Source organism: Lissotriton helveticus, chromosome 1_1, assembly GCF_964261635.1.
Source record: "Lissotriton helveticus chromosome 1_1, aLisHel1.1, whole genome shotgun sequence".
Classification (NCBI taxonomy): Eukaryota; Metazoa; Chordata; class Amphibia; order Caudata; family Salamandridae; genus Lissotriton; species Lissotriton helveticus.
In genome coordinates, this window is record NC_136057.1 from 1,941,707,897 (window position 1) to 1,941,733,864 (window position 25,968).

Consider the following 25,968-nt stretch of genomic DNA (forward strand, 5'->3'; position numbering starts at 1 on the left):
CAATGTGACTTTTTCAAACCATTAAATGGAGGTCTCACATTTGTGGGCACTGAATAAGAAGGGTTTTAATCAATTCCAGTGGCAATCCTGTCCAGCAACACTATTTGCTGTTCCGGTATGTGCCATGAATGCAGCTCATTCTGCATGTGCACCTCAAATATGACTTCCTGCCAGCATCCTCCTGCTGTTCTGTACTGCCTAGGCACACGGAAAGCTCTGCCAATACACCTCTATCCAGGGCCGAACTGGCAGTAGCGGGCATCGGGATTTTTCCAGGGAGGCTAGAGGGGGCAGTTTTGCACTGGTGGGGGCTGGCATTGCAGCGGTGCTGCAATATCAGCCCCCAGTAACCAATTGCCATAGCTGCTTTGGGATCCCAGTCCGGTCCTGCCTCTATCCCAACAACTAGAGCATCTGCTATTCCAGTACTGAGACCTACACAAGCATATTATGTTGCCTGCTTCAAGAGTGGGTCTGTACAACCTTTAGTTTGCCCCCTTGCAGCACCTCGCTCAGTATATAATTAATCACTGAAGAACCACAGAGCTCTTGGATGGAAGTGTTATCACAAGGAACAGCCGTAACCACTGCAGGCCACTGGGATCATTTTGTTATTTTAAAGTGTTTAAATATTGATGGGGGACAGTAACGAAACACCTCTGTTACTGCTCTTATAACCCAAACCTAACACTGACAGGCACCAGATGTGTTATGGGAACAACAAGTCCAAAACAACTTTCATACAAAGAAAATTATATGGGAGACAGACAGACTTGAAGAATGGAAGCCTAACCAAAGCAGGTCATGAAGGAGACAAGGGGAGGAAGAGAAGAGAACAGGAGCCCGCAGACACACATTCATTTACTTCCACTTTTTTTAGATAGTCCAGCTTTAAAACCGTTACAGGCATTGCAGGACTGACAGGACATAGTTATTGATGGCCAGGTTGAGATGTGTTAGAAAAAAGAGAAAAACAGTATAGCTTGTATAAGGGAACGTGTATTCATGTGGCAACAGAACAGCGTGGTAGGATCAGGAGAAAATAGTGGCAGGAGTAGAAGAAAAGAACTAAAGGTACATAAAAATGGAGATTCGTGTGGAATGTTGGACCTGCTTTAAAAGGCTGCATGCATTGCAGGATTTAACAGGGCAGTGAGATTTTACAGGCAACATTTAAAGAGCATGAAAAAAGAAAACCATGGACTAGGGGTTGCATTCAACAAGGAAGTTTAAATGGGAAGAACATAATAAATGGGTGAAATAAGCAGGAGAAAAAATATGTGAAAGTGGAGGTACCTCAAATAAAGGGAGACCTATCTAAACCATTTTAATGTTACAGGTTTTAATTAGATGGGGAGGCTGAGGTCAAAAGGACTAACAACAACAAAATAAGAGCAGGATAATCAGAGCACTGGTAAACAAGAATAAACAGTGGAGATGAATCCTCATTTAAGAGCCCCAACTATCACTGGGCCCAGTGCTTCCTTCACTTGCCTGTGTGAACAGTAGAGCCTTGCAGGAGGATTTGGAGATGTAGCTTTGGGTAGAGGCAACACTGTCCGTGCACGGTTGCCTTTTTCGATCACCCTTCACCATACGTACGGGGCATTCTTCTTCTCAATTTGCAGCTCTTCCACCCTTGCTGGGGAAAGGAACCTGCCAATCAAGCCCAGGGCCCGGCCCGATGCAGCTGCCCTGCTCAGGATAAGGAACTGTGACCGGAAGGCTGTACCTGGAGCCACTTGATGTAGGACTGAAGGAAGACCTAAAGATGGTGACGGAAGGTCTGCCCTGGTCCTTCTGAAGAGCAGTGACTCTCAAAAGCCTGACGTAGCAATTACACCACGCAGACCTTTCCACACATTGGCTCTAGGTTCTACTCTACTGCTTCAATGTCCACACCCTTTTAAATTTTTTTTTTATCAGACAACTTCATTACAATTGAATACATGCTGTTCACCAAGAAAATTATATAATCATACGAGAAAAAAAAAGCGAATAAACAAGGGGTATCCATATAAATAAGACCTAAAAGGAGATGTAAACACAGAGAGGAAAAAAAAAAGAATGAGAAAAAGAAAAAGGAAAGTACTTTTTTTATAAAAAAGAAAAAAGGAAATGGAAAAGATAGATTTTAAGGGGATCATAACTATTACACATATAACAGAGCATACCCAATTTAAACCATTGAATTTGAAGTTGCTGAGGCGCTCCAAGCTATGATAGAGGCCCAGATTTTCTCCCCTCGCTTTTTCGACTTCACCCCCCTGGTGGCATAAATTGCTATCTCTTGACTATAAACGCCCAAGAATCGGGCTAGCCACATCTGGAAGCTAGAAGGTTCACCCTCTTTCCATCGTGCAGCAAGTATAATTCGGTATTCAGCGGCTCCAATGAAGGGAATAGCTTCCTCTCTATGATTCAAATTTAACGTGCCATCGTACCCGAGCATACAGATAGTAGACGATACGGGCAATTCATGCCCAAAAACCTCTTCCCAAAAATTCCCAGATCAATTTCTTTAGTAATGTTAATTTGTTGCAATCATAAAACATATGTAATAGCGTTGCAGGGCCGTGATTACATCTGGGACAAAGATCATTAATTCTTTTCCTCCATAGATGGAGTTTTGCGGGGGTATAGTAGAGATTATATAATGTTTTATAAAGCTGCGCTTTTAAGTTGGTGGAGAGTAGTAATTGTGATGCCAGTACCAAAACCTTATCAATATCTATGTCTGGATTATCAAGTCTAGTTGCCCAAGATACTTCGGTGTGTTCCATGTCATCTGGCGATTTTTCAAGGAGGGTAGAATAAAATGTGCCAATTCTGGTAGATGGCCTAAGAATATCTTCGATTAGAGGTATTCTATTCCAACTTATACTGGGCAGCCTGGAGTATAAACTTGTTCTTATTTGATAAAATTTAAAATAGTCTGTCGCAGGTATATTAAACTGATTTTGCAGGGTGATAAAGCTACAGTTCTTGTCTACACCTAAAAAGTCGAAAAGGGAGACAATCCCCCGTCTTTCCCAGCTAACTGAAATTCTATCGTTTACATTTAATGGTAGTACCGATAAATGCCAGAGTGGAGTATATCGGGTTAATTTGGGAATTTGCATATGTTTAGTAACTTTTGTCCACACTTTCCATGCTCCAATGACAATTTTGAACTTAACTTTTTTGAAGTAGCTGGGCTCGAGTTGTCTTAAAAGTAGTCCCCTGGCTTTGTGACCCGGGGCCAATTCATATATTGATGGAATGCCCACGTCTTCACCGCTAAATGCTATGTTAATCATCGGGGCGAATTGTTGCAGGTAAGCTGCCCAAAAATAAAACATTAATTGCGGTATTGCGAGCCCCCCTCTATCGAATGTTATGTTATGTTAAGGGTTTGTTGAGCGCGACAGCTGCCCCAGCAACGGGGCGTCCCGGCGCTAAGAACCATAGCACAACCTACTGGGGTGGGGGGAGGGAGAGAAGGGACCTACCGACCTGAAAAAGAGGTGAGTTTTAATTGCTTTGCGGAAAGTGAGTAGGTTGTTGATGCAGCGAATGTGGAGGGGTAGGGCGTTCCATAGTTTTGCCGCCAGAAGTCTGAAGGAGCGACCTCCGATGCGGCTGAATTTTGTGCGGGGGACCACTACTAAGTGTTGACCCGTGGATCGCAGTTTGCGCTGGGGGGTGTATGGAGTAAGCAGCGATTGAAGGAGTTCAGGGCCCTCCGCATTCAAGATTTTAAAAGCAGTGGTGAGGGCCTTAAATTGAATACGGGCTTCCACTGGGAGCCAGTGGAGTCTCTGGATGGTGCCTCTGCGTAAGCGCTGCGAGGCCCTAGGGCAGTTATGCGCTATACAAATGCAATTTTTCATTTCATTTCTAACCGAGCACCTTCTGGGGAGGCCTACAATTGTCCTGGCTACAATTGCCCTGGCTACAATTGAATGGCAGGGATAAGAGTTTAAGCGATCTCCTGATCTTGCCATATTGCCACACAAATTTAGAGATCTGGGAGTAAAGAATTTTGATCAAGTTGTCTTCAACTAATAAGGGGATTGCTCGGACTAAGTACAATATTTTAGGAAAGATAGTCATTTTTATATAGTTCCCTCGCCCTATAATAGATAAGTGTAGACTATTTACTCTTGTTAGATCTTGCTTGATTAAATTAATGAGGGGTTCATAGTTATTTTTAGTAATATTTTGAATTTCAGCGGATATACAGACCCCAAGATATATCGCCTTCTCTGTCCGTCTGGGATCAAGACAGTGTATGTTTTCTGTACATAGTATGACAGTTTTGTTTTTGTTAAGAGAGTAACCTGAATAGGACCCAAACTGTTGCGTGATTGCCTTAATCTCAGTTATAGCTACATCAGGGTCAGGTGTTAAAATGGCGACATCGTCGGCATAGGCTAAAACTTTAGTTTCAAATACTCCTGTCACCATTGGCTTAATTCTGATGTTAGCTAGAATTTCCCAAATCAGAGGATTGATATAGAGGCCAAATAAAATTGGGGAGCACGGGCATCCCTGTCGCGTTCCTCTTGAGATGCAAATGCAGCCCGATTCATGCCCCATAATTTGAAGCCTAGCCTTCGGGTCAACATACATTGCTTTTACAGATTTATTAAAGTTTTGCCCAAATTTATAGTGTTCTAAAATAGCCCACATAAATTCCCACAACACTCGGTCGAATGCCTTCTCGGCGTCAAGGAGAATCATTGACATCTGGCCGCCCGTTGCTGACATAATATCAAATAATACGATTGCTCTACGGGTGTGATCAGTGGTACCCTTCCCAGGAATGAACCCATGCTGCCACTTGCTGACCAGATGCGCAATGACTCCCCCTAACCGATTGGCCAAAATTTTCGAGTACAATTTAGAATCCGAATTTATTAATGATATTGGGCGGTAGGATGCTGGGGAATCGGTTGGTTTTCCCTTTTTAGCGAAGATGATAATATTGGTGTCTTTCCAAGAAGTAGGTGTATTTCCATTCCACTGTAGCCCGAGAAAAAGATCTAACAGCATTGGTAAAATAATTTTACCTAGAATTTGGTATAGCTCCAGCGGAATTTTATCAGGACCCGCCGCTTTCCCCGGGGCAAGTTCTGCGAGTGCAAGTTCAACTTCTGCCATTTCGATCTCTTTCTCCAGATCAATTTTTGTGACGTTATCTAAGCTATTGTCTGAGCAGGTTAGAAAATCACTAAGGAATTTCTTTATGTCTTCCCTACTAAGAGTGATATTACTTTGATATAAATTTTGATAGTAGTTCTGGAATATCTCCAGTATATCCTCTATTTGCGTGTATTCTTGGTCATTTATTTTAATGGAAGATATTGCATTGAGGGAGGCCTTTTGTCTTGTTCGTAGGGCTAGTTGTCTACCGACCTTTTCACCATTCTCATAAAGACTTCTTTGATGAGTTCCAAAGGTTTCGGCTGACTTCTGGGTTAATCCCTTATTTAGATCAGTTTTAAGGATTAAGATCTGACGAAGTAGGTTTGATCCATCTGTTTTCTCTGCAATTGACAATGTGTGAACATCTTCCAATCTGGCTAGTTCAGCCAGTTTCTTGGAGTACTCAGAGGCCTGCAACTTCTTAAGTCTGGCTACATAGCCAAGGGTTTCTCCCCTAAGTGCAGCTTTAAAGCTGTCCCAAACGATGTTTCTAGGAGCACTATAACGATTAATATCAAAGTAGCCCTGAGCCCAGTTTCTAATAAAATTGATGTAATCACTATTAACCAATAGTTTTCTATCAAATGTCCAGGTTGAGGGTTTACGGGTGGAACTGGTTAGATTTATTGTAAGAGCCAGGGCGCTATGATCGGAGATGAGCTTAGGGTATTTAATAATAGTTGCAAGACTTGAAATGTCTCTGGTAGTGAATATATAGTCAATTCTGGTGTATTTACTATGGGGATGAGAAAAAAATGTGTAACATGGGTCGTCTTGATGCTTGAGGGGCCAGATATCAACAAGATTGTGACTGGTTATAAGTGAGGTAATTGCTTTGTACACTCTGGGCTTCCGACCGGAGTAATTGTGTTTGGCTGAGCTGCTACCATCCGTTACAAGTGCAATATTAAAATCTCCAGCAAAGATTAAGGGGCCGGGCCAACCGGCCAGCTCTAATTCTAAACTCTCAAAGATCAATGGGTCTTCGAAATTAAAGCTGTATGCTGAGCACAGGGTTAGTCCTAGAGCTAGCTCAACAATTACCCACCTAAAATATTGGTCTAGAGCCTGGCGTTTAGGCATCCCTATATAATTCTTACCTAGTACAGCTACCCCCCCGAGTATTTGTCGTATAGTTGAAAACCAGAGACTGGAGTCAGGAACAGCGACCCTGCCGACTGAAGGACCGGTCTATCAATATCAAGAAAAGAGGGAGCCGGACCCGCTCCGGCAACACGACGAAACCCACCACTGCCATGGAGGGTCGTGGCTGACCAAGGTACCGAGCCATCTGGGGACCGTATGGGTAAAAGGGAAGGCGGAAGAAAAGGGTGGGGCAACAGCTAGACCACAATAACTGGGGATCGCCTTTCCGCGAGAAAACCGACTAGAAGCTAGTGCGTCACTGGAGGCGGTCGGGTGCACAACCCTTCACTCCCTCATCCCAGTTGATTCAGGTTCTACGTCCTTTACAAAGTCTCTTTTCTTTTCTTTTTTTTGTTTGCCTTACCATGGAGTGTTGGGCCTCGGGGGAGCCACCTTCTTCCTAGCGATGCAAGAAGAGAGCAGATGAATCCCTAAAGTACTCTCTGAGGCAAGAGTGTGAAGAATAAACCAAAATACTTTAAGTGCTTCTGTAATTTTCTTTGATCTACGCCCAATATGAACATGAAAATAAAAACCCTTGACTTAAAAAGTATCTCGGTCTCCTTGGCTATTTCTCCTCTGCGCCACAGTGTGAAAGATACATTCCAAAGGCCAACAGCTGAACTGGATGCTAATGATGGCTGGAGGCGGACTGACTAGACAGGCACTCACACACCCACCCACTCAGAGACCGACACACACACACACAGACCCACACGGGCACTTACACACCCTCTTTCAAAGGTTACAGGTTACAGTTTGGAAATACTATTAAAACCAAAGGTTACAGGGACGCTGTAGTTAGGAAATAGAATTTAAAAAACCTTCGAAATTCACTGCAAAATCCAAAGGTTACAGGGACGTTATATTTAGGCTCAGATTTCACTCATACAAAACATTAGAAATTCAGCAGGTATAGTTACCTGAGCCAACTATAACTTACCGCCCTGCAATGCACTGTCTAAGACCTCACATATTACATCGCTCAAGACATGGTCAGTAACAACACTGATGACATCTCAAATGACATCACAGATGACATCATCTACTTGCTGTGTCCCACGGAGTCCACCCCTAGGACACAGCAGTTTCCCTGCCTGCACCGGTACTTGGTGGGAGCAGGTTTACAACTCCCGCCAAACTGGAGCAAATACAAAGTCTGCTCCCAGCCAGCGGAAGCTTTAAAAATACTCCTGCCGCCTGGGAGCAGAATATGATCAGCTTTCCTGCCCACACTGATGCAGGCAGGGAAACAGATTAGGCTATTGCTCCTTCCCTGGAGGGAGCAGCATAAATAGCGGCTTCCTGCCGGTTGGTCCAATGCCAGCACAGCAAGTGTATGGTTGGTGCCCTGGGTGGGCACCCACCTTTAATTGTTGCGGGCCCTGGGGGATGGGGTCCCAGGGCCAAATATGCCCCCCCTTTAAATATATAGACCCTGGGGGATGCGGTCCTCAGGGCCTAATAAGGCTTCGGTGGGGGCACGTGACCCCCCTCCCCTTTAAAATATACATGGTTTAGGTCCCTCTAGCGAGGATCTCAAAATATTTCTTATGTTGTGTTATTGTTTTATTGGTTTATGAAAAGACAGACTGTTTGACTTAGTATCTGTCGTTATTGCCTAAGGTTTTATCATAAGGGCACCTTACACTGTTGGCTGTTGGTCACCTCGAGTACTGAACTTAGTATGTAGCCAGCCTCAACTTGCCCCCACTTCTCTTTGTAAACGCGGCTGGCCCAGGTTGGGTTGTAGACGACTTGCTGTGTTTTTAATTTGCTTAGGAAAAGCCATATTTACTGGTTCCTTTTTTCTTGATGACCTTTAAAGCGGCCGGCCCACAGGGTTGTAGGCAAAGACATAGTGTTATGTTTTAATATATGCTCTGCTAATAAAAAAACAATTTAATTCTAAAATATACATGGCCCTGGGGGATGGGGTCCCAAGAGCCAGAATAGGCTCAGGAAGGGGGCCATGCGTCCACCCCTCCCCTTTAAAAAAGATACTGCCCTAGGGCGATGGGGTCGCCAGGGCCCGATGCGGCTTGGGAAGGAGGGTCATGTGGCCAACACCCCACCATGCACGGCCAAAGTGCGCATTGTGGGGTTGGCCTCATGTGGGTGGGATTTATTAAAAAAAAGGCCCTGGGGGCTGGGGTCCCGTGTGCTGCAGGGTGTTGGATTTATGTATGGCTATTAAATATTAATTTATCCTAAAAAACACTCTAGAAATTTAAAGTAAAGCAAAGGTTAAAGTAACGCACTAGTTAGGAGAAATGTTCAGTAACAAAGTAACTCTTTCAATTCTAAAACCCACTGAAATTCACCAGTTATAGTTATCTTAAGTAACTATAACTGATGCCCTAAGGTAACTATAACTCGCATCCACGCCATGCACTGCTAATTACCCCACATATATATCTCAACTACAATAGTTCTGATAATTCCGTAGGGTGCCACACCACAGCAGGTGCCCTGCAATGCTGAAAGCAACAAACTGCGCAGTAATATAACAACGGTCCATTCCAAGGATAGCAACAAATACAGCACTCAACAAGTGAAAATGCTAATTCGGTATTTCTTTTAAATCATAATCATGGATCAGCAAACAACGCGTTTTGTCCGAATCCCCAGCCCTACTCACGCATTTTCACTTGTTGAGCGCCATGTCTGTGGCTATCCTTGGTGTGGACGTTGTTATATCTCCACATCAAGTTGAAGGGTAAGACCTCCAGGGACCAATTAAGAACACACAGCTCTCATACTAATTGTCAGACGTGAAGTGTCCATTCTCTCGCTACACAAAGTCTATGTTTCAATTTAGTAGAATAATAATTCATACCTCTTGAGCCAACGTCTTGTCCTGTTCATGCTTTGCTGCAGCATAAGTAGTAGGCAAGTGCCCAGGGTTTTCGGTGTTGGAGAATTTGTTATCCGATATAGAAATCTTAGTATCAATAGAAAGAGGCCAATTCTCATCCCAAATGTCAATGCTTGCTGGTACTGGCTCAAGGTAAGGTAGCTCCAATTCATGGTCTTCTACAGCCTGCTTCAAAAAACATGATCATGCTTTTTTTCATTAACAACGTTCAACAGAGCAGTGTCTCTTATGTAAATTGCTGAATCTTTAGTGATCTTAAATGCACAGAGTCTATGCCTACACTGGCCAGGGTTTCAGCAAGTAAAAATGTAAACTCATTTTGAAGGGAACAAAAGACCCATTATACTAGAGACGCAAATGCCAAACATGGCTCTGGCACTAAGTTAAAATGTGATCTTATTTTCCCTGTCTACTATATAAAACATTTCTAAACCATCTGCTTTAACATTCATTCAGATTGTTTCACTAGTGGACATGCTGCCCCTCCTTTGAAAGTGTTAGTAGATTTCTTCACAGTTGATTATCCTAGCTAGGTGCTTATCCAGATTACGTGGGACACAGTGTAACTCATCACAAAAATCTTTAATGCATTATCAAATCAACTACCTGTTCTATTTTAAGGGGACCAAGTACAATTTCTATAAAAAAAAGCAAAATCTGCCTAGCTGGAGGCCAACCTTTGCCAACAGCTATCATACGGGAGAAAACATCCTGCCTCAAAAAGCACATCTTGGCCTGCACAGACACTGCTACATTAAAACTCGGGGAAACACCTTGGAACTGGTGTGCTAGGGGTAACAGGTACTACCACCACTGGCCGTGCCCACACTGGTAAGAATCCTAACCTTTTTAGCAAAAGTGTGGGAAAACCTCTGTGCCACTGTAAGTCTGTTTCAATAATATGAAGCAGGAGGAGGATGAGGTGTACTGTTTACAGATTTTCCGCTTAGTATATGCATGTATTCTGAACCAGCTGCTTAACAAATATATATTAATATGCTTATTATGCATTCATAAACATTTTATGGATTTCCAAGCATGCAACTTGGCTACAACTCAATACTGCTAATACAGAAGCAATCTTTTCGACAGCAGCATAATCCGAACCACAGGCAATGGTATTCTATTTTACCCCCAGACTTGAAAAACGTTTACCCATATATTAAAGGGTGAGAGACTTAGGATGACTAAGATTTAAGACTTGCCATGAATTTGCAAATAGGTTAAATGTTTAAGATGTTTTTCCTTCAAGATACACAAACTAGGGAAATCTTCCAATATATTCCCAAAGTCCAGTGATCATTTGCAGTGAAGTATCACAACCTCATTTTCATTGCTGCAATGCTCTCTTATAAGGAGGTTCCAACAAAGCATTGTAAAAATGCTGGGGTGTAGGAGAGGCAACAGGCCCGGGAGAAATAAACCTTGTGGTCAGACTGAGTTCACATCTTAGGTTATGGTCCAGACAGACCGGTCAAGGGAGCTTGGGGATCAGTGGCAGCTCTATATAGGACTACATTGATCAATATTCTACGTAAGCATACTGCAACAAGTGTTAGGACATGGAAGGCACCAAAAATGCTGGGATGGATCAGTACCCTCACAGAGCTAACTCCACACTGGTTAAGTAAGGCATTTATGAGTTAAGAAAATTGCAGTGTTTTGAATAAGGGGACATAAAAGGGATCTCTGCCCTCGGAGAAGGTTGTAAGGAAATGTTAAACCTTTTTATCAACTAGACGAAAAATACAAACTGACAACAGAGATATATGGGTATCTACAACTAAGGCATGCACTACGAGTCCAAGGCTTTTGCAGCACACAGATCTCATGTAGTAATCCAGTGGAGCAAGGGATACTGATTGAGGCCATATGTAAAAAAGAGGTCTTAAGAATCTTCAAGACTGATTAAGAACGTTGGATATGCTCTTTGGACTGTGATCAAAATGGGTGGTGAATACTGGAGAGACAGATGAGAAGGAGTGAGAGGAGACCTTGCAACAACCACAGGATTAAGCAGCTAAACCAGCACTGACAAAGTCAATAGGCTTCACCTATGCAAGATCTACGGCGATGTCAATGTTAATATGCTGAATATTCATTCAGCAGGTGGTTACTCCTACATATGCTGATTACTGTGCTGGTGAAACCTAACATTTACTATAGACACAAGTGGAACCTGTGTAGCCCTTGACTTCCACTGCAATAGTTACAAGAATACCTTAATTAGTAAGGTTTAATATGTGATTTATACCTTTATTTCAATATTCCCAAAGAAAATATCGTGTTTCAATCAAGAACTCGATTTAGCTATTCTAAGTGTCAATCTCAAACAAGTTGTTCCTTTTTGTGTGAAGGGGCAGTGAGGGCTGAAGTGAATAATAGTGCACAAGCCACAGCAGGGGCAGACTACAAGCCCTAGGACATCTCGCGGCAGGAAGCTGCCGCAACTGACATCCCTCAGCGCCCGGAGGCGCCCTTTAAATTCCAGCCGGTGGTCCCGCAGCGCGGGAGAAGCTACAGCAGGGGCACACCCCAAACCCCAGGACACCTTGCAGCAAGGAGCCGCCACAAACGACATCCTGCAGTGCCCATAGGCGCTCCTTAAATTCCGGGCCGGGAGTCCTCAGCACGGGTCGTGCCAAAGCGAAAGACCGTGCCAAGAGCGAGACAGTTTGCACCAGGAAGAGGGAGAAAGCATGCCAGTATCTGGAGAAGAATCCAGTCCACTGTCCGCACCCACTCCTTATACCAGTCGATTTCCTTATCAGGCCGGCCTTCTAAAGGGTCTAGCTACCACTCCCAATCTTCTCCCACTCCTAACCCTTCAGAATAGGGAGCCATGGCCCGGCAGTCAGAGCACGACTGTGAGTCGTGGTCAAGCTCCAGACACCAAAGACAAACCAAATGTGACAGGCGCCACATGGCTTGAACCCTGAGGTCTTCCTAGACATGGTACCTACACATCAAAAAGGGGTTGACAAAAAGTGAGAGAGGGTAGCTCTCTTCTTGGATCAGCGCTTTACCGGTGTGGAAAGAAAATAATGGACGTCTACTCGCCGAGGTGGCGCCCATATAGGTGATGCCGACATCATGCGGAGCCAACTGACGCCACCTACTGGCGAGCAGGGTTATTGCTTGAAGAAAAATCTTCTGCACAAAGTCTGAAGCCTGAGAAATTCAAAGGTAAGGAATCTGCGGCTAGATGTCTCTAATAGATCTCTACGTGTCTGCTAATTCTCCATACCTGTGAATGTGCTAGTCTAAAATGCAAGGATGTTCGTGTAAAGCACTCCGATACCTTCGGTGGGGTTTACGGTATGTAAAATATTACTGTTAAAAATTTAAAAAAAAGAATGAACAGCGGGAGGGCTGGTAAACTAAAGGAGTGTGTTAAACAATAGCGGGAGGTGGGAGGTGTTAGAAAGCACAAGTGAAACACATGCACTCGTTTGGGGTGTGGGTAATAGATTTTCTTTTTTTTAAGTACCTTGGAAGCGTGTGGCCAGTGGAAGGACAATGGCAGCCAGCCACTGATCGCCAACCAGAAAGGGTACTTGGTTCAAGCTCTAGGGAACAGCTAAAGCCGAGGAAACAGAGAGGAAGTGCACCCTAATGACGTGGGAAACTGCTGCTGGCAAATAAGAAGCAAGAAAACATGAGTGACTGGCAAAGCCTACAAATGGTAAGTGATGGGAGGGCCGTAAGGCCCTTTTAAGATTTTTTGTTTTTATTTACTAAAGATTTTACAAGCACAGTGCAAGCACTATGGAGGCGAAACCTAAAAAGGGCTCAAGTTAGTCCATAACATATATTAGACCAGGACCAGGCTGTTGAAAATGGGAAAGATGAATTTAGATGTGTACCTTAGGAGATACTAACAAGGAGAGGATGCTGCTTCAGAATAAGTGACTTCTGGAATAGGGTCTGTAAGTGCCTCCACAATGTACTAGGAATCTTGCAGATGAAAGGTGCAAAGCTTCTCCTGCTGGGTATAGTGGGTGATGACTCACCACTGACATATCCTTCAAAGCTTGGCAATGTGGAGCTAAAAATTGCGCAAAGTGATATTATCAAGTTGTCTGGAAGTTCAAAGACCACAACTTGTGAGAAAAGACGTGCAAACTTAGTTTGGTGTATGCTGATCCAAAAATTAATGTATGGATGGATCCATGTGGAACGACTCCTAGTGGCCGGTTGAGGCTGGGGAATGCCTCTGCCCGGTCTCTAAGGTCAGGAATCTCGGAGTCATCTTTGATGACCAGCTGAATTTTTCAGCCCAAGTTAACAGTCTAACTTCCTCTTGCTTCTTTTTATTACAAACCTTGAGAAAAATGTTTCCTTTTATCTCACAAGAACTGCAAAAGACGGTGGTGGTGGCTCTCTTCCTGTCCAAACTGGATTACTGCAATGCCCTTTTTGCATTGATTGGACCCAGATGAGGAAACTGCAGTTTCTACAGAATGCTGCAGCACGACTACTTTTAAACATTCCTAAAGGACAATCAACCTCAGCAGGAATTAAGGGCCACATGTATCAAGCAAATTCGCATTCGCAAAGGCCGAAATTCGGCCTTTGCGAATGCGAATTTGCTAAATGGTATGTATAAAACAAAATTTGGTTCAAAACAAGGAATCGCAAAATTTGCGATTCCTTATTTTGCAATTGCATTTAAGGAATCGCAAATTTTGTGATTCCTTAAATGCAATGTATGAAGCAAAAAAAATTAGGAAAATGTCCTTAAGGATTCGCAAATTACCACCAACTGGTGGTAATTTGCGATTTTCTACATACATACCAATTTGCGAATCTCAAATAGCGATTTCTTAAAATTCGCTTTTTGAGATTCGCAAATGGGTACCTTCATACATATGCTGCCAGATTCATGAAAACCCTATTCTGCGAATTCCAAATTGCGATTAATACCGAATCGCAATTTAGAATTCGCATAATGGGATTCATGTAAATCTGCGAAAATATATAGCGAATCGCATTCGGCCGCAAAAGCCGATAGCGATTATGCTGAAATCGCTGAAAAATCGCGAAAACTGTCAAATTCCGTGTTAAAATTGCGATCTCGCTATTAGCGAGATCGCAAAAACGGGAAGTCGCATTTCGAGCACTTTCATGACATCACAACCAGGAAGCAGGCTGTTCCCTCCCTCATTCAGAATACTGAGGCAGAATTGGAAGCAGCACAGCTCAGAGCTCCACTCCAACCACCTTCAGTTTTTGCATTTGGATCCTGCAGGCTGCAGCTATGTCACAGGAAGCACCAGGGCCCAGTGACACAGGGAGAAAGCGCAAAATGAAATTCTCCGAACAGGAGCTGGAATATCTCATCGATGGAGTCTGTAAAGACCATGATAAACTTTTTGGCACAGACTCTAGGAGGGTGCCAGAGGCTGAGAAACAGCCGACTGTGGTTGCGCATACGCGCGAAAGTGAACTCTGTTGGAGTAACACAGAGATCAATAGACAAACTCAAAAAGAGGTGGTACGACCTCCGAGGTCGTGCCAAGGAGAGGGTGACTGAGAGGCTGGGTGAGCGCCTTGCAACAGGAGGGGGAGAGCCTACAGTCCCTCCCAACACCCCATTGGAGGATCGTGTTGAGGACACATTGCAACCTGAGGCATGCGTGGGGGTAACCCGCCTGGACTCATTCCGACCCACCCAAGATAGCCAAGGTAAGTGCCATGCGACTGCGACCCTGTCCCCTAACAATGGCCATGACCCTATAGCTACTCATAATAAACCCCAGTCATGCAGCCCATGCACACCAGAATATCCCTATAGCATTGTGGGACATGTAGTCTGACCACGATGTTCTAAAATTCCCATGCAGCCAGACATGTCCTAATGTACTCAATGCAACAGCCAGTCAGGGAATTGTAGCCAGCATGCATGTAGCAAGCTCACATGTCAAAGATACATGTAATTAATCAACGTCCACTTTCCATCACAGGTGGCGCTGATAACACCAGCAGCGAAAGTGATGGGCTGCAAATTGATGACACACAAGAGGATCCTGAGGGTGAGGAAGATACATCCACACAACCAGCTCCATCTGCCCAAGCACCAGTGCCAGCAGGCGTACCACCACCTGCAAGGCCAGCTACAACAGGCGCACCACCATTGTCAGCAGTGAGACCCATGCCAGTGGCATCGGCAATCCCAGCAGCTGCAAGACCAGCGACACAAAGCACACCTACTGTGCCCACCCAGCCCAGCAGGCAGGTCAGGGAGCGGCGCCAAAATACATCACGCACCACCAGGAGGGGGATGACTGTGCATGTGCCAGGGCTCTCAATAGAGTACCGCATGCTGCGCATGCACCAATTACAGGCACGACACCTTGCAGCTATACACCTGCAGCTGCACAATACAGGCAGGAATATTGCCCATCTGTCCGACCGGATGGACCGGATGACCACAGCTACGGAGGAAAACACTGCGGCCATGGTTAGGCAGCGAAACCTCTGCCGCCGCCGCCAGCTCCTCACACGCCTGATGGCGTACACGCGCTCCAATTATGTAATTGGCAACGCCACTTCCCAGCTGGCCCGTAGGTCTCTGACCATGCAACTCCAGATGGTCCAATGCAGTCAGGACGTGGCACGGGCACTGGAGCAGGTAACCACTGCTGTTCAGGCTCTGCAGCCAACTGGCCATGGCCATGCAGGAGGGGATGACACAAGTGAGGGGACATCTACTCAGACTGTCTTCGTCACAGGCTAGTGTTCCACGCCGCAGCAGCAGGCCCACTGCGGCATCACGTGCTCAGCCGGAGGAAGAGCCCGAGAGGCAACTGGGAGCCGCGCGCCGGAGGCGCCAATGACATTAATGTTCATAGGGCAGGGACATGCTGCTGACATAAGCATGCCCACTACAAAATGTCGAGTAGTATGAAGCAATACTCCTCTAATGTTACAGTTTGAAATAATGCCATATTATTGTGCAACCAACAATAATATTTATTCTATGATAATACATCAGACTCATGTCATTATTTCCAGTGTCATGCATGAGTGAAGTGTTGGGTGAGGGGAGTGGGTGCACTAGAAACAGTTCATTGTGATTTGGTTGCGCCGTCTGTGTCCTTCAGCAGTATTTTCCCCGCGTGCATGACGCGCATGTGCAGGTGGGCGTTGGTCCCCTTCAGACTCACTGCCAGAGATGTCAACAGGGATCCTGCGCTTGGTAGCAATGTTGTGAAGGATTGGACACACGGCCACGATGCGGCAGCAGACCTCAGGATTGTATTTCATGGCCCCACCTGTCTTGTGCAGTATGCGGAACCTGCTTTTCAACAGGCCAAATGTCCTCTCAATACAATATCTTGTGTGATGCATTAAATCGCCGTTGCTGTGGTGTTGCAGGGTTGAGGTATGGGGTGAGGAGGTACTCACGGAGAGCGTAGCCGCTGTCACCTGAATGAAAGGAGCAGAGGGTGAGTGCCTGTTCTGCGCAGCTACATGATCACAGTGTACAAATCTGGGGCCTGTGTACTTACCTAGTAGGTGACCTTCCCCAAAGTCTCCCCTGGCCAGTCTTGTGTGGATGCCGCTGTGCCTGAAGATAAAGGAGTCATGTGTGCTCCCCAGATACTGTGCCACAATGTCCGTGATGAATGTTTTTGCATTGCACACCATCTGGATGTTGAGGGAGTGGTAGCTTTTCCGGTTGCGGTACATGTACTCCGTTTCTGCAGGTGGGCAAATGTGGATGTGCGTACAGTCAATACATCCTATGACGTGTGGGAATTGAGCTACATTGTAAAATTGCAGCTTGGTCTCATTGAGGTCCTGTTGGCTGGTGGGGAATGATATATAGTGATGTAGCCGGGTCAGCATAGCCTCCAGGAAAATCCTTAGGCAGCGACACATGGTGGGCTGAGATATCCCCCCTGCAACAGCGGCCATCCCCTGGAAGCTTCCGGAGGCCAGGAGGTGCAGGCAGGACAATACCTGCACATGTGTGGGCACGGCATTGGTCCGCCTTGTTGGGTGCTGCATCAGGGGGTCTAGGTCCTAGATGAGCTTGATTATTATAGCCCCACTCAGGCGGTACTTAGCATAGATTTGCTCCCTGGTTTGGCCCAGAAGGGTGATCCGCTGGCGGAATATCCGCTCCTGTATCCTCCATCTGTTCCGTGCAGCTCGCTGCAGCCTTCGCCGCCTCACCAGCATGTAGAGTCCAGGCATTGTGGGAATCCCCAGGCTCCAGCTGCATGTCCTTAAATGTGTTTGGCCAGCCCTGCACCAGTTGGGAGTTAGTTAACCGTTTTTTGAAAATTCTTTTTTTCCCCCTTACTGGTTACCACCTGATTTGAGTTCTTCTTAATTTACGCGTCGCTATTTGCGATTTTCTCGTAATTCGCAATTAGCGAGTTTTCATGAATGGCGATTGCGACTGTTTTGCGAATTCGCAATATAATTCGCAGAATCCATGGATTTTCGCAATTTCTGATTCGCACATGCTCATCCTCCAGGATTCTGCGAATTAATTTGCGAAGTCGCAATTTTTTTTTGCAAATTCGCTTTTTTGGAATTTTCTGTTTCTTGAATTCCTTTCCGTCAAATTGCGATCGCAATTGCGAATTCGCAGCTATTGCGATCGCAATTTGGCTTCATGAATCTGGCTGATGATCCCTTAGGGCCATATGTATTAAGGTACCCATTTGCGAATCTCAAATAGTGATTTTTAAGAAACCGCTATTTGAGATTCGCAAATTGGTATGTATGTAGAAAAGCATATTTTTTTGCGATTTTCTTAAAATTCCTTAATTGCGATTAGCAAATTATGAAACGCAATTAAGGAATACTTTCCCATTCACTTCTATGGGCCAGGAGGCCCATTGGAATGAATGGGAAGTTATTCTCAATTTGCGATTCGCAATTTGCTAATCGAAAATTGAGAATAATTTCAAGGGTGCAGGGGTGTCCAAAGGACACCCTGTTGCACCCCTTAAATATGCATGGGTGCACATGTGGCGCACATACATGCCATAAGGGCATGTATGTGCGTCACATGGCACTTTGAAAAATGCAAAAATGTGTATTTTTCAAGGAATTCGCAACTTACCACCAACTAGAAGTTGGTGGTAATTTGCGATTCCTTAAGGACATTTTGCTAATTTTTTTTGCTTCATACATTGCATTTAAGGAATCGCAAAATTTGCGATTCCTTAAATGCAATTGCAAAATAAGGAATCGCAAATTTTGCGATTCCTTGTTTTGCATCAGATTTTGCTTTATACATACCATTTAGCAAATTCGCAAAGGCCGAATTTTGGCCTTTGCAAATGCGAATTTGCTTGATACATATGGCCCTACGTCACGGCACTGGCTTCCTATCCAGCAGCGTGTGGAATTTAAGGCCTTAAGCCTGGTGCACAAGGCACTTTACGGCAGTGGTGCCGAGGATATCCAAAAATCTTTCCTACCTTACAACTCCTCTAGAGCTCTTAGATCCGCAAATTTGGACCTTATCCAGACTGCTAAAATTAGGCGGGCACGATGAGGTGGCAGGACTTTATCAAACTGTGCGGCAAAGCTATGGAACAAAATGCCAGTGGCCATGATATTTCAATCTAATCGGCAGTTCTTTAGGAAGAATTTGAAAACATGGCTGTTTACTTCCACCTAGTCCCCCTGGTATTCCAGGCCGTATTCCCTTTCGCATACACTAGCGCCAAGACGCCATGGCAATCGAGTGCTCTATAAACATATATCCTATCCCTATCCTATCCTGATATCGCTTAAAGGACTCCTTGTTTGGGCCTGTAAGGTCAATGATCTTGTTGTGCTTTTATTGACATCAATTAAATGTTGGCATCAAAAATTCATGTATGAAGGAAGGTGGTAGCCAAAGAAATACAAAATAATCTCGAGTCAATGGAAGAATTTAATAGACCTATGGAAGACAGATGGTAAGCTGTAACGGGAAAACTAAAAAAGCGGATGTGAAAAAGGACTAGGTGATGAACTGTTTGAAATACCTCAAGGGAATGAAGATTCAGCAGAGACCTATCAATTGCTCCTAAAATATTTCCTATTGAAGATAAAGACAATGCTTTGAAATGTAAAATTGCTATGATTTCTGTCTTATGTTAAATTGTCTGACTAATCAAAATGAAAACAACAACAAAAATATGACACACAAAGAAATCTTATTTTCCAAACTGTCACAAGGAAACACATCCATCTGTTTTAACAGAGTGAAATCACAGACACTAGCAATATTTTACCTCCTGGAGAAAAATGTACTTCGATGGCTCCTAAAATCCAAACAATGACTAGAGGGGAATCAAAGATTTTCAGAGCTTGGTTCTACATATTGTGATATTGGTACACTGAAGTCTGCATTACATTTACTCACACAGACATATTCAAGGAACTCTAAAACATGGGAACCAATTTAAATCTTGGCTGGCGGACCGTTTCTCCACCAGGGCGATGGAGTGAATTACTCCTTCGCCCTGATAGAGGTGCCGCCCACCAAATTTAGAAATGTCCGCTTGCCCAGCAGACATTTCTAGCACTGGGAGGAACTGCGATAACAACGATTCCTTTCAATGCATTGCAAGTTTGATGTATGGATCCTTTTAAAATAAAACAAACAATGCCCCCTTAGCCACTGGAGTTTCCTCCCATGGTGAGGGGGTAGCACTTTTCAATGCCCCTCACCACTAAGTTTTTCCTGGCAGTGAAAGGCATCTAAATTAGGTGGGGAGACATACAGTCAAACTACTGATGGCCCTTAATCCTTCGGAGGGGTTTGACCACGGAGGAGAAGGAATTGTCTCCGTCATTGTCTGAATGGTGGGTGAGCATAATGTTGGCAAGGAGGGAACTCCATCACAATATAAATCAGACCCATGGTTCTTTACTCGTTGAAAAAATTACTTGTCTTTAGCAATGACATTTCTAGTGGATACTATCTTACCGCAGATCACCGTATAAATATCCTCTAGGTGCCAGACTGGATTCACAAAAATGTCAGCCCATTAAAAGCTCTACATCACTGCCAGCTGGTGTCATGTGCCTCCAATCATGGCTCGATCCACCCTGGAGGTGATGACATCAGGCTATATATGAAACAGACGTCAGCTCCTTGCATTTTTTCCACACTCAATCAACGTGCACGGAGAGGAACAGAGAAATATTTACCAACAACTACATTAAATAGCAGATGCACATATGCACACCTTGGGAATGTATTAGTAACAGCACTAACTCATCATGGGAGGAGGCAGGACAGGGAGGAATGTTTGGGAAAATATAGGGGATGATTTAGATCTTGTCAGAATCAGTCCTGCTGTCACTTTTTCAGTGGTCTTCCCGCCTGCCGACGAGGTGGTCGGTCCGCCTGATTTAGATGTTTGCTGGCCACTGGAGGGAAGACCGCCGCAGTCCTGCCGCCTCCACCAGGAATCTTGGACCACGTCGATGCTGGCACAGCCAGAAGAGGCTGGCGGCGGGACTGTAGGCAACAGTCATGCTGAGTTGATTTTGGTGTGTCTTTTCTGCAGAGGCAACTGTGGCGGGAAGACCTTCAAAATCAAGTTTGCGGAATCGAAGGAAAAGAGGTAACAACTTACCTTTGTCCTGTTTTCCTCTTCCATTACCTTCTTGTACTCCATCATCTAGGTCCATCCTTTGCTGCTCTGACTCCAGCACAACACCAAACAATTCCATTGTGGCCGAGTACTCACGTAAGCTACTTGTATCAATGTCCTATGTATTGTGTGTTGACGATCACTGTAGGCTAGTATTGTGTATGGCATGTAATACAAAGGCACATAAAACATTGCCTACATTCCATTGCATGCAAACATGACACATATGTCTATTTAAGAATAAATGTTGTACTTAGCCGTTTTCATGGTCCCATGATCCTCACTCCATCAGGACTCCGCGGCAGAACACCGCCAACGCAACAGAAAATCTAAATTGGCTCAACGCAATCCCATAGGCCTGACGGTGACGGAGTACAGTGAGGAAGCAGAGAAGACCGCTGCGGTCGTCTGTCTCTAGCCGCAACATCTAAATACGGCGGGCTGACAACCTTCAACTCGACGGAGTACTTGGGACCACCGCTGCGGCAAACCGGCGGTAAGACTACCAAGATCTAAATCGGGCCCATAGTATCCACCAGAAGGAAAATGATACTCACTCTTGTAACCATGTGTTTGTTGTCTATAGTGTGGTAGATTCACATGTTCTGCATACTCTTGCCATTGAATGTTGGGTATGGCCGTTTGCAAGCTTTGTTCTAAGAAATTTTCAGTGATGATATGTCCTGAAAGGGGTCTGTCACGGGGTGTACCGGAGAGTACTGGGGGAACGCCCGTCCCCGCCGCCTACCAGTCCCACAATGCATCAGGGCGATCGGGAGTCTGCGGAAGGAGACCACACGGCTTGTTTACCACTCCCCTCTCTCTCTCTTCCATCCCCACAGGACCTTGAGACTGGTGTTACCGATACCACGGAAGAGATGGACTGGCCCTTTAATTCGTGGAAGGAGGAGGAGTGGGAAGAGCCGGCATACTACGCGTTTCCTTCAAAAGGAGTTGGCCCGGAAACCCCGGTGTGCTTGTTCACCCGGAGGTCGGAAGAGGAGAGTGTTTGTAGTACAGAGGTGCAGGAGAAGACGGAGTCGAGAGGGGAAGAGACCGAGAAGAGAAGAACATCGGAGGAAGGAGCGGAGAATACCGGAGGAGAAAGAGAGCGGCAAGAAACATCAGAGGCCGGGGGAGAAGAAGAGAAGAGGCACCCGCAGGGAGCAGAGTCGGCGTCTGCCAAGGACGGAGGAAAGCCAGGAGGCCACCGTTCCCGCGAGCCGCCCAGCCACTCACCCAGGGGAGGTGCGTGGCTCATCCAGGTGCGTGACCGATTGCGGGGCTGGGTGGGTGGTGGAGGTACAGTAGGTACCAAACCACGCGTTGCCTAAACCTCCCGGTTCCCTTTTCCCTGTGCACGTTACCCGATCCCCCCACTTTAGTACACGTTGTACCTTAGAGCACCGGTGAACTCCCTCACTCCCTTCCCTCGTGACAGTTACTTTGTACGGAGATCTCACGGCCCCCTTTGTTTCTCTTTGCCTTTTGGGGAAGAGTCTCCCGTCCCGCCGCGACGGACACGGAGGAAGAGGAACCAGCCCCCCAGAGTCCCGAGGGATTCCGAAAGAAGGAGAAAGTCCGCCACCGGAGACGCAGTAGGAGCCGATCCCCGCGGCGATCCCATCACTTAAAAGAAACCTGTACTGATCAATTGCTTGCCTCAATAAACCCCTTATTAACACGATCTCGTTTGCTGCCCATAACTGCCCCCCTACCAGCGCCCCGGGTTACAGGGTCCCTTAGCCCACAATGCACCAGGACAAAGACTTCACCTCAGATTGTTTTTCACCCAGCGGGTAAGTAATGTCAGTGGAGGGCAATGAAGTAATACAGAATAAATGTACTGTGAATTGAGAAGGGTCAACAGAAATACGTTGTATCATTACTTGCTTCCGAGAGGGATGGTGCATGTGGAGCTACGGCACTACAGGCTATGAACAAAAGGTTACAAGCTAAGTAGCTTTTTCTGTTAATAGCACGCTTGGCTGCAGATACACACAAAATAGATGACACAGATGTTTAGAACAAAGTTCTTAAGATTGTTTGACCAACTAAAGATGTTTGACGGGCTTAGAGATACCTAGAGTAGGGTTTGGTGAATGTGAGTGTTTACCATGTAGTAGTTTTACCAATAGCTGCAATTGGAATGTTACCTAAGAATGCCATAGCAGCTGCCTTCTTCTGAGTGCAAAATACTCTAGGAACTACATGTAACACACACTTAAGCCTTAGTGTAACATGCATTCATTTAATAATCCATCTGGCAAACCCATCCTTGGAATTGGGGTTTCCTACGTGGGAGTTTTCTAAAGCGACAAAGGAGCTGTTTTGTTTTCCCAGGTGGCTTTTGCTCTGCCATTGTAGTAGATTTGTGCATTTTTGACATCAAGGGTATGAAATGTGATTTCTGCTACTGAATCTGGATGTGGGTAGAAAACAGGCAACTTCATTGTCTGGTTTACAGAAAAAGGAGAAAACACTTTTAGAAGAATCCTAGGGTTTGTTTTGAAGACAAAGATATTCACTAGGTACTTGAATAAAGGGCTATTTCCATTGTTAATGCTTGCAGCTCACTGAGTCTCCTGAAAGAAGTGATAGCAATCCAGAAGCCTACCTTCCAAGACAGGAATTGCACTCAGCAAGTGACTCAAAAGGAGGCCCAATCACTTCTTATTAAAACTATGTTTGGATTCAAATTTGGTTGGAGAAATGACTCTGCCTGCCCTCCATGGAGGCCTTGCCCCCAGGTATTTTAAAAAGACACATTTCCTCTATTCTCCATGCAAACTGCCACTGCTGCTAAGTGTAACCGAATAGAAGTGTATGCCAAAGCTGCTTTCGGCAAATGCAGTGCAATAAATAACAGATGATGTATTGAACAGATGCTTTAAAGGAGGGGGCGGTGTCTATTGGTTTCCCCTAAAAATTAACAATGATAGCCACATTGTTTCCACTTTGCAACAAACTAGGCATGCGTAGTGGGTTTGCATGCCTCACAAAGAATTGCATACACTCTTCTGGGAGTTTGAGGTATTCAAACTTTAGGACCAGGTGCCAGATTTCCAAATTTAAATTCCCGAGGTCTGGCACCTTTTGGCCTGTTTCCCCTGTCTTTTTGCTTTCTGACCTGGATTTGACTCTGTTTTTGCTGTTTTAGTGTCTCTGCGCACTTTCTCACTGCTGTTCAGTGTTAAAGTGCAAGTGCTCCTACTGTAAATTGTGTTATGGATTTGTGTGTCCATGATTACCATATTTCATTTACTAGTAAGTCCCTAGTAAGGTGCACTGAGAGTGCCGAGCCTGTAAATCAAATGCAGCTAGTGGGCCTGCAGCACTGGTTGTGCTACCCACACAAGCAGCCATGTAAATGGTTCTCAGACCTGCCACTGTAGTGTCTGCGCACAGTTTGCAACAGCCATGTCAATCTACCAAGTGCACCCATTTGCCAGGCCCTAATCTTCCCTTTCCTTACATGTAAGTCACCCCTAAGGTAGGTCCAAGGTACCCCTGTGGACAGGGTGCCATGTACATTAAAGGTAGGACATATACTGGTGTGTGTCACATGTCCTGGTAGTGAATTACAGTGTATTTTGTTTTTAACTATGGAAGGCTATCAGACCCATAGGATAGAATGGGAGTCTGCTTATAACATCTTATAGGCATATCATCTCATTGTGACAGAATAGAGAAATGGAGTTTAGTATGCCTGGACTCAGAATGTAAAAATACATCTTTCAGTAAAGATGATTTTTATGTTCGGTGTTTGAAAATACCACTTTTAGAAAGTAGGCATTTTCTTGCTTAGCCATCCTGTGTGCCTCTGCTGGATGGGTTCTGGCTTGACTGTCTGGCTTTGGAGTGACAGGGGCTGGGGATGTGCATTTTCTTCAGACAGCCACTAGGGGGGTCGAGTTGTGTCCTGCCTTCCCTGGATGAGTCAGGGCTGGGGTGAAAAGACCTAGGTTGCATTTAGGGTAATGGGAGGAGATTTCCTTGCACCTAAGTGGGTCTGGTCTGCCTTGGACAATGCTGTCTCCACCTCCTGCCAGGAAGACGGGCCATAGAGGACAGAAATGGTTTGGGCTTGGGCACAGACACTTTGCCTAAGAGAACAAAGAGAAATGTAGTATAAATATTGGGCCCCATACCCCAGTACTTTAGAACTTGCTGGAATCAAGGAATCTGCCAAGAGGTAGAGCTGGAAGAACTGCACGGAGTACTGCTCCTTTGCTGTGTTGTTGCTTTGTTGGGTTTACCTGCAGTTGCTGCTTCAGCCTTGGGCAGTGAAATGACTGGCCTGAACTTTCTTTACTTGTGCTGAGTATCTCCAAGGGCTTGACGTAGAGCTTGCCTCCTGTTCTGAAGTCTCAGGTACCACAAACACTTCACGACCCCTGGGTACCGCCTCTGGAACTGTGGTTTCAGTTGCCACAGAGGGGGGACAGCAACTGACTCTGTCGCTGGCTCTGTGTCTTGAAGGCACCGCCTGAACCCTGGTCTCGCGACCGACGTTGCTGCTTGCACCATGACCTGTGGGCACTGCACTCTCCACCGCCTCGTATCACAGAACTAAATGATAGTGTTCTAGTTCCATGCATGAATATCCCAACCCCAATATGTAGATCATGTCCTTCACTTTGCAATGACGTTCCCGCTCGCGTCCTCTAGCGAGATGCGAATGTGTATTCACCCTCACAGTGAGGGTGCCGGCTAGGTGGGTGGTCAAAGGGAAAATGCTGTGTGGCAGAGCCTACCACCACAGGTTTGAGGTTTCCCTACACAGAGTATAAGAACCCACATCAACCCAACTATTTATATAATAGATTACTTTTCATTGCCTGACAGAACTCGAATGGTGCTCCCTGAGATGTAAGAGAGAAAGGCCTTCGAGACAAGGCAGACAGTCTCCAATCGTAACACACAGATGTGCAGCAATTGCTTGGATATAGACTAAAGACCATCATGTTTCAGAGGCGATGTCCGAGCCCTACGAAGAAACATCCATAACCACAGTGACCTTTGGTTGTGGAAGACTGAAGGGATGACCCACCATCAGATTGGAGGGGAAAACCCATTAGTAATTGAACAAAGGACAGAGTAAAATATCTGCTACCGAGACGAGAGTCTACC

General features: G+C 45.3%; 1 protein-coding gene across 3 annotated transcripts in view; it reads right to left on the reverse strand.

The window, feature by feature from the left end:
- The window catches only part of TDRD5 (tudor domain containing 5), a 1,858,625-nt gene that overhangs the window by 291,322 nt on the left and 1,541,335 nt on the right, over positions 1-25,968 (reverse strand). For 2 of the 3 annotated variants that reach the window (XM_078643707.1, XM_078643690.1), the window contains exon 14: positions 9,176-9,382. In XM_078643707.1, coding sequence (XP_078499833.1) covers positions 9,176-9,382 — 207 coding nt within the window. The remainder of the gene's footprint in view (positions 1-9,175; positions 9,383-25,968) is intronic. The other variant, XM_078643699.1, reaches the window with a different exon arrangement.